Raw genomic sequence first — 17469 nt, 5'->3', positions numbered from 1 at the left:
CTGCCGCTCTCTTCGAGTTCCCTCACCATTCTGAAAAATGTTGGAGCCAGAAAAATCCAGAATTCTTTGTAGAACTCTGCTGGAAACCCTTCTGGACCTGGAGCTTTCCTATTAGTCATGGATTTAAGGGCTTCCTGGATCTCAGCTGATGTTAGTGGAGAGTCCAGGACTGTAGCTTGGCTGTCTGATAATTTAGGAAGTGTCATCCTGTCAAGGAACTCATTGATCTCGTTATCTGATGGGTTTATCTGTGGTGAGTACAACGTTTGGTAAAAGTCTCTGAAGGTGTTGTTTATTCTTTCAGGGTCATACACTATATTCCTGGTTGAGTCTTTAACAGCAGATATGGTAGTTATCTCTCTATTAATTTTTAACTGGCTAGCTAAAAATTTACCTGATTTATTACTATGTTCAAAGTTTTCTATTCGTAGTCTTTGTGCTAAAAATTGTGTCTTTTTGTCAATAATTCCAAGAAAATCTAATTTAGCTTTACATAATTTGCTCAGTAACTCTTCTTCTGTGGATGCCTCTAAAGACTTAATGATTTCTTCTAACTCCTGAATACGTTTGGTTTCTGTTTTTTTTCTTATGTGATGAGAAAGAGATTATTTTACCTCTCATCACTGCCTTTCCTGCCTCCCAGAGAATAGATGCTGATGTTTCAGACAGGTCATTATGTTCTAAATATAAAGCCCACTCCTTTTTAAAAAAATCAATAAAACCTTCATCTTTAAGCAGTGATGTATTAAACTTCCAGTTTTTGTTTGGTGGGATTGTCTTCTTATTTATCAGAGTTAATGAAACTGGAGCATGGTCACTGACAGCTATGGGGTGTATCTCAGTGTCTGAAATGTCAGTCAACAATGAGCTGCTGACTAGAAAATAATCCCAACATGAATGAGAGAGATGGACGTGTGAGAAAAAAGTATACTCTCTACGGTTAGGATGAAGAGATCGCCATGCATCACAAAGTCTATAATCACTCGTGTACTGTTTAACTATATTAGTGGATTGCCACTTGCGCTGAGTCCCAGCTGTACTGAGCCTGTCTGTTAAAGAGTTCATCCAAAAATTAAAATCGCCTCCAAGTATAAGTGGACAGTCCAAGTGTTCGGAGAGTACAGAGAAAAATTATGAAAGAATGAAGGGTCATCAATATTTGGACAGTATATGCTGACAATACATAAGCTCTGGTTATGTACAGATATTTTTAACATTATAAATCTACCCTCTGCATCAGAGACTGTATCCAATACTGTGAAATTGATGTTTTTTGTGTATTAAAATAGCTACACCTCTTTGCCTAGAGTTATAGCAGGCAGAGAACATGCTGGGAAACTCAGGTGTTTTAAGTTCATCTGCGGATGTGGCAGCTCTATGAGTCTCTTGTAATAATATTACGTCTGCTTGCACTCTCTTTAGCTGATCAAAAATCTTTATTCTTTTCTCTATGGAGCCAGCTCCATGTACGTTCCATGAAACAAACCTTAGTGCACCCATAGATGTGTGTGTGAGTAGCTCGAATATGACACCTTCATGTGAATAAGATGGAATAAGTAACTAGATGTATAAAATAGTATGTTAATAAATAACAGAAAAGTAAATAATAATAATAATAAAGATCCAACAGTGTTTGTGGTTGTATTATTTGACGCATAAATTATGATATTGTGCTGTGGATTTAATATATATATTTGTGTGTGTGTGTGTGTGTGTGTGTGTGTGTGTGTGTGTGTGTGTGTCGAGTCTGACGCAGTGTTGGAAAGTTGTGTGGTTGTGCCATACAGGTGTAAAGGTACAGAAGCAGGTAAAGAGGAAAGGAAAATACAGATACAGGTTAAAAAAGAAGAAAGAACTAAAAAAAAAGGTGATAGGGGTGTGAGGTGGTGATGAACAGGTGATCTCATCATCTAGAAGACGGATTTAGCAGCTGTTTAATCCTGACGTGATCAAACCCAGTGAATCCTGATAAGAATAATAAATATCTGACCTGATGTTGGGCTAATACAGCCAGTCAGTCCTCGCTCCTTGTAAAGTTTATTGTCCACATAAAGCTTATCCACCAAGATGACAGTTTTCTTCCCATCCTGGATAAACTTTTTAAGCAGCAGAAAGAGGACTCGGCGTCTTTCCCTTTGAGCTCTCTTCCGTGACTTTTAACAAGATCCTTCTGCTTAAAATGTTCAAATTTAGCCACGATGGGACGAGATCTTCTGCTGTCCACTCGTCTAGCTCCAAGGCGATGTACCCGGTGAAAGGTGATGCTTTTTACCATTTCTTCGGGTATCTTCATTTGGGTCTGGAGAAAGTTTTTTATTGTTTGCTCGCAGTCCTCCACTCCTCCTGCCTGCTCCGGCAGGCCTGCGAACACCAGATTATCCCTCATGCTACGGGCCTGGAGGTCCAAAACCGTCTCCTTCAGAATCTTGTTGTCCTGGGTGATCCACGTCATTCCCTCTTCCAGGGAAGAAATGGACTTCCACAGCGACACGTTCTCAGCAGGGAGCCGCTCAACCTGCTCTTGGCTGAACTCCAAAGATGTTCGGAGGTTCTGAAACTCCAGGTGTAGAACCTCAAGCAGATGAAGACGCCCCTCAAATCCCAGAAGCTGTTTATCTATAGAATCTAATAATTCTAATATGTCCTTACGGGGAGATGAGGCTATGGAGAGATGAGGCCTCAGGCGAGTCCTGAGGACGGCTTCTCTTGGTCCCAGGTGTTTCAGGCTCAGCTGCTGATTTCTTCCGACCCATGAAGAACAACTCAAAAACTCCGTCAATATAGTTTTGTAAACTTTCTAAATTTTCTCCACTTACCTCCAGGTTGAGTGAGTTATACTTACCAGATTATTTCTTTGCGTTGTCAGTAGATAAATTAGGCAAAAATGTGTCTTAATTGTTTGTGGATGTTTGCTAACGAGCTGCCATCAGCTTCAAATGCTACCGTGTAGCCGGTGATCGTCCGTCAGCGCATGCTCCCTCAATGCGGGTCCACCCTTCTTGAGAAACTCCCGGGTCACGACAGTTTTGTTGGCATCTAGTGAGACCCAAACCTGGGTCGTGATGGTTCAGCTTTTATTCTGAAAGGAACCATTGCAGCAGTTGGAACAGCAACAGATTTTATCCAGCTTTTCGTTGGTTCTTTTGGCTGAAGAGGAAAGTTACGGATTGGCCACTCCGACAACTTCTCTAGAACGCTTTGAACTGGCATTAAAGATGGCGTGGGCATAGTTTTATACTTAGGATGTTTTGGTTTATGGTCGAATGAAAAGTTGACAGATTTACCAAACACCACACCTCCGTCAGATGTGGCAGATTCTGATGGGATCAGTGAAAGCAATGTGTCATGTCTTTTAATGCTACGTGAGATCAGTCCTAGTGGAACATTTAAAGTCGTATTACTTTTATATTCTACAGGATTATAATAATGTAATTAATATTTTGATTTCACAGATTGGTCACATCTTATTTATTGACTAACACTTTGTTGGATTAGCTTATCAAAATAGAGTTCTTGATTTATTAAAAGGAGAGAGTCCATTCTTCATTCTTCTCTTTGAGCTGGAAAGAAGCAGTTTATAAGCAAATGCATGAGACCTTGAGGCCATATCTCATGCAGACTAATTCTGTGTAAGAGGAGAGGGGGAAACTGACTTTTGGTGAAAACAGTAATTTCATACCGTTACACTGGACAACCTGCTTTACCTCCTGAGCTACTGCTGCTCTAAATAAAGTTGGGATTTCTGGGAGAGTCACGAGGGAGGTGAATGTGTGTGTGCGTGTGTGTGTGCGTGTGTGCACGTGTGAATTTTATTAACTTTGTTGAAATGTTTCTCTTTTAAACATTGTTCAGACATTGTGGCTAATCTGCAAAATCTGAAATAGTACATTAATAAAAGCGTGACATTAACATGTTGCAAAGGATAAAAACAACAACTTTATTGATTGGTTTTACTTAGTTATTTAGAATTTTTTCCCCCAAAACTGAAAATAAAAATAAAAAATTACTTCCCGTGAGCACGGGCCCCCATTGACAAATGACAGGAAACTGTCAAAGACAGAAATAAGAATGAGTGAAGCAAAAATGAACTAAACGTTTTTATTTTCTCTCAGGTTAATGGATGTAATGGATGCATTTAATGTGGAAGAAAGCATGGACATCCGAAGCGAACCTTGTAGTCCATGCATCGCCCAAATTGCTGATCCTCGTTGCGGCAAATGAAGCCAACTTCAGTATTGTAGCTGAACGAGAACAGGAAACTGAGTTAGAACAGCCTGGAGTTTTAAAGTGTCATGCTGTCAATATAACTGGAAGCAAGTTTAATTATGATTTACTGAATCTTTTAAAACAGTTCATAATAATTTCTACTTTTACTGGTTAAATAGAGGGAAAACTGTCCAAGAACAGTTCTTTAATGAATCTGTAGAATAATTAAGGTGTCTCACGCCTGGAAGGTGTGCCCTGTGTCTTCAGCTCTAATGTTTCCAAACACAGTAACCGCCTCGATTTCCAAAATGTAGGGACAAATTTCTCCAGGGTGTTCCTTTCTGAGGTGCTTCAGATCCTCATAGTCACCTTTTCCATTTGCATTGTCGCGATTGTACCAGTCGGTCCAGCACAGAGGAGGCCGAAATCCTGAATGTATTTGAGAAAAAAAACAAACACATTTTGACGTTAAACAAATTGTAAATACACATTTTAATGATTTATTTAGTTGTAGAAGTGAAAATATCTTACCTCTACTTAGTTTCACATCGGCTGGAAAAAAAAGTTAGAAAAAAAAACAGTTAGTGGTTTTAGATAAAGCAAAATTATTGAAGAAATATCAAAACTGAAAACGTATGATGATGAACTCACCAAGCAGCAAAACTGCAACAACAGTGAGAACCATCTAAAATAAATAAAGAAATAAAGTTTAAAAAGTAAAACTTCTAAATAAAAATGTGTAAAATTTTTATTATTATTATTTTGACATGAAAAACTTCTAATTATAGTTCACCAGTTTGGCCATGACTGCAGAAATCAGATTTCAGTTTTCACAGCTGCAAAAAAACCCCCAAAATTTTAAAACACATTTAAAATGTGTCTTTTTTTCCTTCACCTTTAAATATTTTGGTGCATGTTCTATGAGCAACCCACAAACATCTTCTTGTTTAGGAAGTTTTATTTTCTTACCTGCAGGAACTTAGCAAGAGTGCGTCTGTTCCACATGTTGGTTGGTTTCCCTTCAGCCTTTTTATAGCAACAACTCTGTGGCACAAATTCTTTAACACAAAAGCTCCTGATGGAAAGTTTTCAACACGTTTACATGAATTTTCACAGATAAAAAGTAAGCAGAGACATGCAAAACAAGTTTCACCACACACACACACACACACACACACACACACACACACACACACACACACACACACACACACACACCCTTATGTTTGGGTCAAATAATAAGAAATAAGTTCCCCAAATGGGAATGTCTGCCGATGACAACATAACTGTTAAAAGCCTTTAGGCTGTAGTTTCATATCACTTTAAACTTCATTATGGGTGCATATTATAGTAAAGAGTAGTGTTGGGTTATAATTTATGATGTTAAATGCGCCATCTTTCTTCTTGGACAAAAGAACAAATGTCTGACACGTTTCTTCAGGCGGTCACCTGAAGTAACATAATCTGATTGCTGCACTTATAAATTACCTAATGCTCCCTGTGGTACACCAGTTGCGATACACACAGGAGAAGACACGCTGCGCTGCTAATGTCAGAATTTCCAGAACAAACTACAAACTGGACCAAACCTCCTCCCACTTGCTTCGTGGGTGAGCGAGGGTGCAGCGGGGTGAAAGATGTTCATAGGAGTAGTTAGATGGTTAGGTATGATCCAATAATAGGACAGGGGTAGACGGCTCCTTTCCTCGAGGGAAGGTATCCAGCATGTCGATGCACCAGTTCAGCAGCTCATCAAGCTCTGCTGAAGCTGCTAATTTGCTGCTTATTCAAATCAAGCAAAGGGACAACAAAAACATTCTGGACATGGGCCCTCGGGAAGTGGAGTTATATTCCCCTGATAGTGGGTCAGCGCCGGACTGGATCTGGTTTTTCCAGGATTTTGTGTTTCAGAGGTGATTAAAATGATTAGTTTCTGTTTTAGAAAACATTTAATTTGTTGCTTCCAAATGATGTGTGAAGAGTATTTCAAGCGAAGTGGCAAAAACGTTCCAGAAAAAAGTCTAAGCTGGTGTACGTTGTCTTGAGGCTACTGATGAAGTGAAATGAGCGTGCTGTGATTTCCAGGAGTCTGGCTCTCACAGTGGAAGTGTATCAATGATGAAAAGTACTGTCCTCTCTCATTTCTTTACATATGACAGCTAGCACAATTAGTGGCCACCAAATCCTTTTTTGCCCCACTGGGGCAGCAGTTGCTCAGGAAGGTTGCAGGTTCGATCCCGGCTCCAAACAGAGAATTATGCTATTGTGTCCTTGGGCAAGACACAACCCATCTTGCCAGCTGGTGGTGGTCAGAGGGACCGGTGGCTCCAACACCTGGCAGGCCTCGCCTCTGTCAGTGCACCTCAGAGCAGCCGTGGCTACATTGTGTGTGTGAATGGATGAATAATGCACTGTATTGTCAAGCGTGTTGGAGTCTCGTGGTCCTTTTTCATTTAAAATATTTTTTCAATAAAGTTTAGCAAAAGATGCCTTTTGGCTAAGAATTAATTTGTCAGAGCTGTCTAATGTTGTCCTGTGTTTCTGGTCATTTTGCATTTTTACCCATAAATGTGGAACAAAAAGTCCCAAAATAACCACAGAGGAATGCAGGAGCCCAAACCCCAACCCTTATCATGTAAAAACCTTTAGTTTGTGCTACAGGGTGTTTCTATTAAAAGCTACTGGTAAAAAAAAAAGGCAACTTACTGGTTTAAGAGGTCAGACTGGCAACGTTACTATAAAAAGGCTGAGGTACACACAACCAACATGTGGAGTAGAGAGGTCCTCTTGCTACGGTCCTCCTGGGTTTTGCAGGTAAGACAACAAATCGTTCGTCAAACTATCTACAAAAAAAAATCAACATTTTATTTAATTTTAATACAAAACACATTAAGGATAAAACAAACAAGAACATTTTAAACATATTTTGTCTTTTGCAGCTGTGAAAACTATCTGATTGTTTGCAATCATGACCAAGCTGGTGAGATCTCATTTGTGGTGTTTTGGATAAAAAAATAAAATAAACTTGAAATGTAGACATTTGAACTCTAGAAGTTGTACTTTTTAAACATGTATTCTGTGTTTTATAGATGGTTCTGAGTGTTGTTGCAGCTTTGCTGCTTGGTGAGTTCATCATAATATATTTTTAGTTTTTATAATCCTCCAATCATTTCCCTCAATAAAAAAAATCACCTAACTGGTGTTATGTGGTTTTTAATGTTTTAGTTCATGTGAAACCAAGTAAAGGACGTAAGATAAACAGCACTTCCACATTTAAACAAAAATACATTATGTTTATTGAAGATTTGTTTTATGTACTACATGAACTGTATTTTTCCCCAAACAAATTCAGGCATCGCTCCCCCACTGTGCTGGACTGACTGGTTCGATCGGGACGATCCAAATGGACAAGGTGACTATGAGGATCTGAAGCGCCTGAGGAAGGAATACCCTGGACAGATTTGTCCCAAACCGTTCAGAATCCAGGCCGTTACTGTGTTTGGAAACATCCCAGCTGAAGACACGGGGCACACCTTCCAGGCGTGAGTCACCTTTGACCACTCTACAGATTTTTAAACTAAATGTTCTTGAACAGTTTTTCCCTTAACTAGTTAAAGCAGCTGCTGTTATAAGCAAGAAACTAAAAGCCTTTTTAAAAGATTCAGCAAATCATAATAAATCTTGCTTCCATCTATTTTGGTTGTGTGACACCTTAAACTTTATGTTCTAACTGAGTTTACTCTCTTATCTGTCAGCTACAATACCGAAGTTGGCTTCATTTGTCGCAATGAGGATCAGCAATTTGGGCGATGCATGGACTACAAGGTTCGCTTCAGATGCCCATGTTTTTTCCCACCTGAATGCAACCCTATCTGCCAGTAACCTGAGAGTTTTTGTTTCACTTATTCTGTCACGGAAACACTTTTCTGTCATGTATAACTGGGGCCTAGAGGAAGTATATTGATCTCTTGAATATTCATTTTTTCAACTTTGGGGGACTTTAGGGCATAAAGATCTAAATAAATAAATAAAGCAAAACAATGTTGTCTTTTAGTCTTTGCAACACCCTTTTATTAGTTTAGCAGCCACACCTGAACAATGTTCAGAAAACAATTCAACAAACTAAATAAAATTCACATACACTTTTTGCATACACACACACACATACACATTGGGTTTCCACATAAGAAATAAATAAATTGGGTCATGATTTGTAAATAAAGTGCTTGTGTGCGTGCATCAGGGTCAGATTTAGAACTGAAAAAGACATGGGTCTTAGCTCACATAAGCGATAATTGTTTTTATTAATGTTGTTGCAACTTTGACCATCCTAAAGCAGACATAAAGCACTAGACTACACGTATGAATAGATATGATGACATTAAAGATATGGTTAGAATATCTGAAGTACTGTGAAAACAAATCCTCTGCAGGGCTTTGCATTAGGATTTGAGCAATGTTTATACATTAATCCTCCAATTTATTTGCATCCTTCCAAAGACAAGATTTTCAAATCACTGAAATAATTAGAAACCAAAATTTTCACAAATTAAAAAAATGCTAAGTTATAATGAAGCAAGGTTATTCAAGGTGCAGTCAATATTTACATAAAATGTGAAAATAAAAAGGAAAATATTAAAGTTTATTATGATAGAGAGTCACCAGCTGCACTGCAGAGCTCATAAACATACTAGCCTACAAAGAGATGATGCTTTTTTATCATGGGACTTGTTCAATAACTAAAGTGGGCCATTTCTAAGTAATAGATGTTTAAAACTAAATATTGGGTCAACTAAAGTCCCAAGTTACTTGGGTACAAGTCCAAATCCAAGACTTTGATCATTTGTTTCAGTTCAAAACTAAAGTTGTCAACTTAATGACTTGAGTCTAATTCATGTGACTCAAATCCACAGATCAAGGACTTTGTATGTAGCGTGTTGTATGCTTCTGTGGCAGCATGGTGTTGCAGGAATTTTGTAGCATTCATGCTACCCTGCTGGGTAGTGATATTACCACATTGCCGGACTTGTGAATGCATATCACGCCAACATAGGGAGGTGTCATGATCACATGGAGAGTTACTGCCGAGTTCCAGCTAGCTATCTTATTAAAATTGAAAATAAACACAGCGATAAGTTTTGTTTTTGTAAACAGAACCAACTGAGATGATAACCTGGAGCGATACCCCAACCTAACCCTAACCCTTCTAGTAGGAATGCCTTGTAAGTCGTTCTCAGGGGGAAAAATACAAACTGGTGCACCATTTCTCGGACCATTGCTGAGCTTCAGACAGCAGGTTGTGGAGACTTATTTCCTGACATTTGGACTTCTCGCCCCGGATTGGATAACAGCAATACGACTCAACTCTCTACTTGCATCGTTGATGTTTTATCTCCACAAAAATCTTCCCTTCGGCCTCCCTGTCCAGCTGTCTCCTTGAGAAAAAATCATGGTTCTCATCAAACTCACAGCTTCACAACCATTACACGGACATTGCCCAAAGTGCGGGTGAAGCAGCTCTACATTGTTCCATTTGAGAGGAACAGTGACAGAGTCATGGAGCTACGATGACTATTTGTCCAGATATGGTGTAAAGCCTTTTCTCAACCCCATAGATGAGTTACTTTCTGCGTGTAGGTGGAAGGTTTATGACCATCAGCCACATGACCACATGTCCCTTCAGGAAGTTATGGATGCTGGCTGCAGGGACATCACGGTTGATGATCGCCAAGGTTGGATCTGACATAGCAGGCGATTTTATGCCAGGTGCATCACTGGATGATATGAGCCGCGATGTTGATGAAAATTGTGGCCTAACCCCGAAGATCGCAGAGATTAGCTACAGTAATTTAGTGCGTTTTATAGCTGCCTTCTTTAGAATGCTCATGTTTGTTTCAATGATATTTTGTTCACTACAAACAATACTGTAGAACTTTTTTTGTTCTGTCATACTGTAAACATTATGTCTGCTGTACCTCCTGAAATAAACAGTGAAGGAAAAACAGGATTAGCTTTTTATTGGAATGCTTTAAAATGTGTACTTTATATGTAGACATGCAGTTCAAAACCAAGAAATGTCGTGTAAAAACAGTGGATTGCATGTTTTACCTCTAAAACTGAAACATAAAACTCTATGCGGTTTTTGTAATGTCAACAATCGCCAGTAGTTTGAAACCCGGTGTACTTTGATTGACTGAATGTATCTTGTTAAGTGTAAACAAGTTCTATTTTTTGACAGAAAAAAATCACTTTGAGTCAGAGGTCCAGTGTTTGGGTAAAGGTAGTGTGTGCAGAGAAAGATAGAGTTAGTATATGTTTATCAAACTGTGTTTTTGAGAAGAAAATTTTCCATTTGGACAATTGTGTTTTGTAGGAGTGAATCTGTGTTAAGAGTTTAGAAAAAGTATCTGATGCGCGGATGAGAGCTTGTTAGTGATTGAAAAAAAAACTGTAATTTGTTGCTTCCAAATGATGTGTGAAGAGTATTTCAAGCAAAGTGGCAAAAATGTTCCACAAAAAAGTCTAAGCTGGTGCCTTTACGTTGTCTTGAGGCTACTGATGAAGTGAAATGAGCGAGCTGTGATTTCCAGGAGTCTGGTCTCACAGTGGAAGTGTATCTATGATGAAAAGTACTGTCCTCTCTCATTTCTTTACATATGACAGCTAGCACAATTAGTGGCCACCAAATCCTTTTTGCCCCACTGGGGCAGCAGTAGCTCAGGAAGGTTGCAGGTTCGATCCCGGCTCCAAACAGAGAACTCTGCTATTGTGTCCTTGGGCAAGACACAACCCACCTTGCCAGCTGGTGGTGGTCAGAGGGACCGGTGGATGAATAATGCACTGTATTGTCAAGCGTGTTGGAGTCTCGTGGTCCTTTTTCATTTAAAATCTTTTTTCAATAAAGTTTAGCAAAAGATGCCTTTTGGCTAAGAATTATTTTGTCAGCTGTCTAATGTTGTCCTGTGTTTCTGGTCATTTTGCATTTTTACCCATAAATGTGGAACAGAAGGTCCCAAAATAACCACGGAGGAATGTAGGAGCCCTAACCCCAACCCTTATCATGTAAAAACCTTTAGTTTGTGCTACAGGGTGTTTCTATTAAAAGCTACTGGTAAAAAAAAGGCAACTTTCTGGTTTAAGAGGTCAGACTGGCAACGTTACTATAAAAAGGCTGAGGTACACACAACCAACATGTGGAGCAGAGAGGTCCTCTTGCTACGGTCCTCCTGGTTTTTGCAGGTAAGAAAACAAAACGTTCGTCAAACTATCTACAAAAAAAATCAACATTTGATTTAATTTTATTACAAAACACATTAAGGATAAAACAACCAAGAATATTTTAAACATCTTTTGTCTTTTGCAGCTGTGAAAACTATCTGATTGTTTGCAATCATGACCAAGCTGGTGAGATCTCATTTGTGGTGTTTTGGATAAAAAAAAAAAGAAACTTGAAATGTAGACATTTGAACTCTAGAAGTTGTACTTTTTAAACATGTATTCTGTGTTTTATAGATGGTTCTGAGTGTTGTTGCAGCTTTGCTGCTTGGTGAGTTCATCATAAAATATTTTTAGTTTTGATAATCCTCTAATCATTTCCCTCAATAAAAAATCACCTAACTGGTGTTATGTGGTTTTTTATGTTTTAGTTCATGTGAAACCAAGTAAAGGAGGTAAGATAAACAACACTTCTACATTTAAACAAAAATAAATAATGTTTATCGAAGATTTGTTTTATGAACTGTATTTTACCCCCAAACAAATTCAGGCATCGTTCCTCCTATATGCAAGACCGACTGGTACGATCGGGACAATCCAGATGGACAAGGTGACTATGAGGATCTGAGGCACCTGAGGAGGGAATACCCTGGACAGATTTGTCCCAACCCTTCCCGCATAGAGGCCGTTACTGTGATCGGAAACATCCCAGCTGAAGACACGGGGCGCATCTTCAAGGCGTGAGTCACCTTTGACCACTCTACAGATTTTTTAACTAAATGTTCTTGAACAGTTTTCCCTTAACTAGTTAAAGCAGCTGCTGTTATAAGCAAGAAACTAAAAGCCTTTTTAAAATATTCAGTAAATCATAATTAATCTTGCTTCCATTTATTTTGGTTGTGTGACACTTTAAGCTTTATGTTCTAACTGAGTTTCCTCTCATCTGTCAGCTACAATACCGAAGTTGGCTTCATTTGTCGCAACGAGGATCAGCAATTTGGGAGATGCAAGGACTACAAGGTTCGCTTCACGTGCCCATGCCCTTGATTCACCTGGATGCATCGTTGCGTTGAGATTTTGTTTCACTCATTCTTATTTCTGTCACAGAAACACTTTTCTATCATTTGTAACTTTGGCCCAGAGGAAGTTTGGTGATCTCTTTAATATTCTTTTTACAACTTTGGTGAACTTTAGGGAAATATTATGGAAAAAAATAAAAGCAGTCCAGAAAAGCTAAACTTTCTTGTCTTTCAACTTGTGCTTTTGGCAGCCACACACCTGCACAATGTTCAGAAACAAACAGTTCAATAAACCTCATAAAATTTAAATACACTTTTTTTGCATTCATTGAAACAAACAGACACATGATTTGGCATACACATGATAAACAAATATTGGGTGTGTGTGCTTCAGGGGCGCATTTAGGACAGAAAACATTTCGGAGAGTAGCCCAGAGGAGCGATAACTGTTTATTTGTGATACATTTCAAGTTTTCAAGGCAGGTTTTGGAGTCTTGTTTCCTAACATTTGGACATCTATCCTCGGATTGGATAATAGCAACGCAACTCTACCACTGACTTGCAATTGTTGTTGTTTTGTTTCCACAAACAACACACACACATGAAAATATTCTATAGGACACACACACACACACACACACACACACACACACACAATTGGAATGCGCATAATTAACAAACAAAAAAAGTGGGTCGGTAGTTACTGGAAATGTGCTTGTGTGTGTGTGCAGGGAAGCTTGTCCTGTGTATCTGGTCTTTTTGCTTTTCTATGAAAATACAACATATGTTAAACATCCACCACAGGCATTTTGGGGGGTAAAATATTTGTGCCACAGGCAGATACGTGTTGCTATAAAAGGCTGCGGTAAACACAACCAACATGTGGAGCAGATCGGTCGGCTTCTAGGTTTCTTCTGGTTTCTACAGGTAAGCAAACAAACCTTTTTTCTAACCACTGCAAAAAGGAGAACTTAAAAGATTTTTAATAGAACTTCTATAGAAAAATATAAAGTGTAACAAAACAAAAAGATGCGTTTTAAATGTCTTTCTACTGGTTTGCAGCTGTGAAAACAGACTTCTGATTTCTGCAATCATGACCAAGCTGGTAAAATGTCAAAACAAAAAAAAAAAAAAATTAAGAGACATTTACACTTTGAACACCTTAATTTTAGAAATTGTAATTAAAAACTATATGTTGTTTTATAGACGGTTCTTCTGACTGTTTCCATTTTGCTGCTTGGTGAGTTCATCTTCAGATACTTTCAGTTTAGAAAATTAATCAAATGTTTCTTAGCAGAAATAGTTTTAAACATAAATAAATCTGCTTTTGTTCTTCAGCTAATGTGAGACCAAGTAAAGGAAGTAAGACAACTTCATGTGAACATTTTAAGGAACCTCATAAACATGCATCACGATTTGTTTGTCATTAAATTGACTTTCTTTTTTTCATCAAATCCAGTCGGGCTTCCCCGTCTTTGCTGGACCAACTGGTTCAGCCGGTACGTCCCAGGTGTCGGTGACTTGGATGATCTGAGGGACCTGAGGGCAGAAAATCCTGACCGAATTTGTATCCAACCTCTGGATATTCAGGCTGTGACTGTTGATGGAAACGTCCCAGCTGAAAACACAGGGCAGAGATTCTATGCGTGAGTCTCGCTTGAATATTCAGCACGTTCGTTTACAGATTTCACTTAATCAAATGTTTTTGAAAGCTATTACTAACTTAACTCTGTTATGTTTCAGCTACAATACCGTAAAAGGTTTCATTTGCCTCAACAAGGATCAGGTGTCTGGTGTGTGCTTCAACTACAAGGTTCGCTTCAGATGTCCTTGTTTATCATAAACGAATCTACGGATGACAACGGATGACCTGAAACTAAAGGAATAACCTAATTTCTCCTGATTTAGTTTGATTTGTTCTTTTTCTCTCACTGAAACATTCGTTAATGGAGCCCTTCCACAGACGATATGAAAGGGATGATCTATTTTTTAACTTTTGGGAAAAAATCTAAAGAAATAAATCAAATCAATGAAAATAAAAAATGTGTTTGTCTTTCTTCCTGTACCTGAATCATTTAATCAGAAAAGTGTTTCTTTAAAACTGTGTCAGTAAATAAACCACCCAAAGAAGTGGTTAGCCAGCTGGGTCTCTTCTGGTCTTCAAAATATTATACATTTAGTAGAACTATACCAAAAAAAGAATAATAAAACATTCATGAATGCAAAAATACAAATAAAGCCATTTTGCTTTATTTACTTGTTTATTTTTGTGTAGTTTAAAAACTTAGTCCTGATTTCTACATCACCATCTCAGCCTAATATGATCAACTTATTTTAAGTCTTTTATTTCGTTCTTTAAAAATTTAAAAAACAAATACACCTTACAATCAACTAAATGAAAAGGAGCAGATAGAAGAAAATCTTATATATAATCTGCCCCTCTCACACCAGTAGATAAAATGTGTTTAACTAATACATTTTACTAACATGTCAGTAACTGACGACAAATACTTCATTTACTGTTCATGCAACACCATCTACAATTCATTGCAGGGTGAAAGAATAATAAACTTTCTTTGATCAAAGTGATCTTTGACTATATTTTAGCTTAAAACATCTAAAACATCTATCTGATTACGTTTTGAATGTGGGTTTAAACCAACAACTTGCTAAATTGGTTGAGTCCGGTTATTCTGGAAGATCAGCTGAAACAAACAACATAGTGATGGTGGAGTTGGTAGGATTTTTGCTTTGCAGAAAGATAGTCACAGGTGTTTTTAAGAGACTGATAGAAGTGAAGAGCAACTTGGACCTTTAGACCATTCTGCAGAGGGTGCAGGTTCTCCTCATGCATCTGAGGACCTTTTACGATTTTTCATCAGTGACCAAAACAATAAACATAACAGTGATTGATGAATCTGTTTTCTCTTTGTTGCCCTTTCCAAGCTAGCAGACATAATTGCCAAGGCATCAGCAAAAGTCTTGACCCTCAGCTGCTGCGGTGGTATGGTCTACTATTATGACCTGGAGTGAGGCCAGGTCTGTATGAATGAGTGAGGGCAATGGGACATATCCCTTCTTGGTACCCAGCAGTTTTGATTTCTACAAATCAAATCTGTTTTGCAATAGTTACGGTAGAAGAATAGTCAAACCACCCTCAAGGAAACTGGTTCAGGAACCAGACCCATGCCTCGAGGTAAGTCGGACCAATTCTAGCTGGAACCTTTTGCCCTACCAGCTCAGCCTCTTTCCTCACCAGAGGTGACATTCCACGTAGACTCAGGCCCTGGCCACAGGGATCTGCCAAAACGTAGATATTTTTGTACGTTTTGGCCTGTCATCCACACGAAAACTGAGTTTTTTCACACGAAAACGGATCTTTTTAAAAACTCAGGCCAAAGTGAAGATCTGCGTTTTCTCTGTTTTGGGTGTCTGCGTGTGGACAGACAAAACCGGAGTTTTAAGGTCCGCAACGTCACGTTCCGCGACAAAAAATGCTGACATCACGTAGATATTTTTCTACGTTTTGGCCTGTCATCCACACGAAAACGGAGTTTTTTCACACGAAAACGGATCTTTTAAAAAACTCCGGCCAAAGTGAAGATCTGCGTTTTCTCTGTTTTGGGTGTCTGCGTGTGGACAGACAAAACCGGAGTTTTAAGGTCCACAACGTCACGTTCCGCGACAAAAAATGCTGACATCATGTGTGCGACCTGTGTTTACACTAGCCGACAGCATGGATGCCCTCAGAGCTGCGCTCGCTTTATCAATTGTCCAAGCGCTTTTTGCTTGTTTGCTTTTGCAAGCGGAATTACTGCTCCTTGCAGAAGACCACAGACGAAGGACGAGGTTAAGAACGGCTATTGCCCGGCACCTGGCTTCTCCAAGTACTGCCGCCTACAGGTCTGGCATGTCCTTAACAACGTATTTATCCGGGTACGTGTGGACAGAGTTTTTTTTTAAACGACGTGGTGTGGATGCAAGTTTTTGGAGGGGCGTGTCATGGTCTGCGTCTGTGCCTTCTCTTATGTGTTCTCCTTCCTCTAGTTACCCATTTTGGGTCTCATAAGCACCCTCATGTGTCCTTTGTCTGCGTCTCATTTATGTGTCTTGTAGCTCCAGCCTTTTTGTCCCCAGCTCGGTGTGTGTGTGTGTGTGTGTGTGTGTGTGTCCTTCCCAGTTAGGTCTGGTGTCCTGCTCTGCTCCTCTCCTCGTTAGTGCTTTCACCTGTGCCAGTTCCCCACACACCTGCTCCTCGTCTCCTATCACTCCAGCCCCAGTGTATAAAGCCTCTCCTTGCCTCATTGTTCTTGTCGGTCCATTGTTGCTGTCAGTGTGACTTATTCTGTCAGTCCTGCTCGTTCCTTTAGTGTTTTTGGTCTCCTGATCATCCCCTGCATTTTTGGACTTTGGCTTCCTGCCCCTTTTGGTTTTTATGTTCGTTTTGGGTTCATCCTAAAATAAAAGGATTTTTCTTTATCTACTCCTGCCTCGTGTCATCCTGCGTATCTGCATTTTGGGTCCGAACCATCCTCCATAGCGTGACAGGGCGGATATTCATTTTTCAAAAAACCCGGCTACGTGTGGACTAGGCTTCAAGCTTTTGTCGCCGAGGATCAGACCGCAAAGGCCTTGAAGGCCACTGACCATCTCTCAAAGCACCAGACCCATTTAGCTCCTCCCACAAGTGGTGAGCTCCTGGGAAACATAATATGTCTTTTAGGAGTTTAATATGTGACTCAAATAGAATTTTTATGTATACACTTCTGGCCCAGATAAAATTACCTAACTAATGTAAACAAAAGCCCAACAGTCAAACTTCCTCCACTTAAACAAAGACAAGACTGAAGTTAGTGTTGTTGGAAATAAGAAGGATAGGATGGAGGTTATTGCTCAGCTTGGCTCCAGAGGAATGAAGACAAAGAACCAGGTTAGAAATCTTTGTGTCCTAACTAATTCAGACCTGAACTTCGCTGGTCACATTAAGGTCAGTGTTTTACCATCTTCATCATCTCAGACAGCTCATGAC

The 17469-nt window shown here is 39.2% G+C and overlaps 4 protein-coding genes across 4 annotated transcripts; 3 read left to right on the top strand and 1 right to left on the bottom strand.

Moving 5' to 3' along the window:
• Positions 1-4084: 4084 nt before the first annotated feature.
• On the bottom strand, positions 4085-5201 carry LOC129165282 (cartilage intermediate layer protein 2). Its single transcript, XM_054748010.2, has 6 exons — positions 5176-5201; positions 5000-5042; positions 4858-4891; positions 4738-4758; positions 4446-4635; positions 4085-4241 (listed from the first exon to the last, which is right to left on the bottom strand). Exons 2-6 carry the CDS (start codon positions 5009-5011, stop codon positions 4136-4138), a joined length of 363 nt encoding a protein of 120 aa, XP_054603985.1. The 5' UTR covers positions 5012-5042; positions 5176-5201; the 3' UTR covers positions 4085-4135.
• A 1753-nt stretch (positions 5202-6954) lies between these two features.
• LOC139062516 (cartilage intermediate layer protein 2-like) lies at positions 6955-8247 on the top strand. The gene is made up of 6 exons (XM_070543538.1): positions 6955-7020; positions 7146-7186; positions 7296-7329; positions 7432-7455; positions 7559-7748; positions 7962-8247. The coding sequence occupies exons 2-6, from the start codon at positions 7175-7177 to the stop codon at positions 8086-8088; spliced, it is 387 nt and encodes a 128-aa protein (XP_070399639.1). The 5' UTR covers positions 6955-7020; positions 7146-7174; the 3' UTR covers positions 8089-8247.
• Positions 8248-11378: 3131 nt separating this feature from the next.
• On the top strand, positions 11379-12659 carry LOC129165283 (cartilage intermediate layer protein 2). The gene is made up of 6 exons (XM_054748011.2): positions 11379-11445; positions 11570-11610; positions 11719-11752; positions 11853-11876; positions 11972-12161; positions 12372-12659. The coding sequence occupies exons 2-6, from the start codon at positions 11599-11601 to the stop codon at positions 12466-12468; spliced, it is 357 nt and encodes a 118-aa protein (XP_054603986.1). The 5' UTR covers positions 11379-11445; positions 11570-11598; the 3' UTR covers positions 12469-12659.
• A 644-nt stretch (positions 12660-13303) lies between these two features.
• On the top strand, positions 13304-14483 carry LOC129165284 (cartilage intermediate layer protein 2). The gene is made up of 6 exons (XM_054748013.2): positions 13304-13367; positions 13503-13545; positions 13647-13680; positions 13779-13802; positions 13900-14086; positions 14184-14483. Exons 2-6 carry the CDS (start codon positions 13534-13536, stop codon positions 14281-14283), a joined length of 357 nt encoding a protein of 118 aa, XP_054603988.1. The 5' UTR covers positions 13304-13367; positions 13503-13533; the 3' UTR covers positions 14284-14483.
• Positions 14484-17469: the final 2986 nt, after the last annotated feature.

This window comes from Nothobranchius furzeri, chromosome 2, assembly GCF_043380555.1.
Source record: "Nothobranchius furzeri strain GRZ-AD chromosome 2, NfurGRZ-RIMD1, whole genome shotgun sequence".
Lineage (NCBI taxonomy): Eukaryota > Metazoa > Chordata > Actinopteri > Cyprinodontiformes > Nothobranchiidae > Nothobranchius > Nothobranchius furzeri.
The sequence above is the reverse complement of the archived record's forward strand: the minus strand, read 5'-3'. Positions and strand labels throughout refer to the sequence as shown.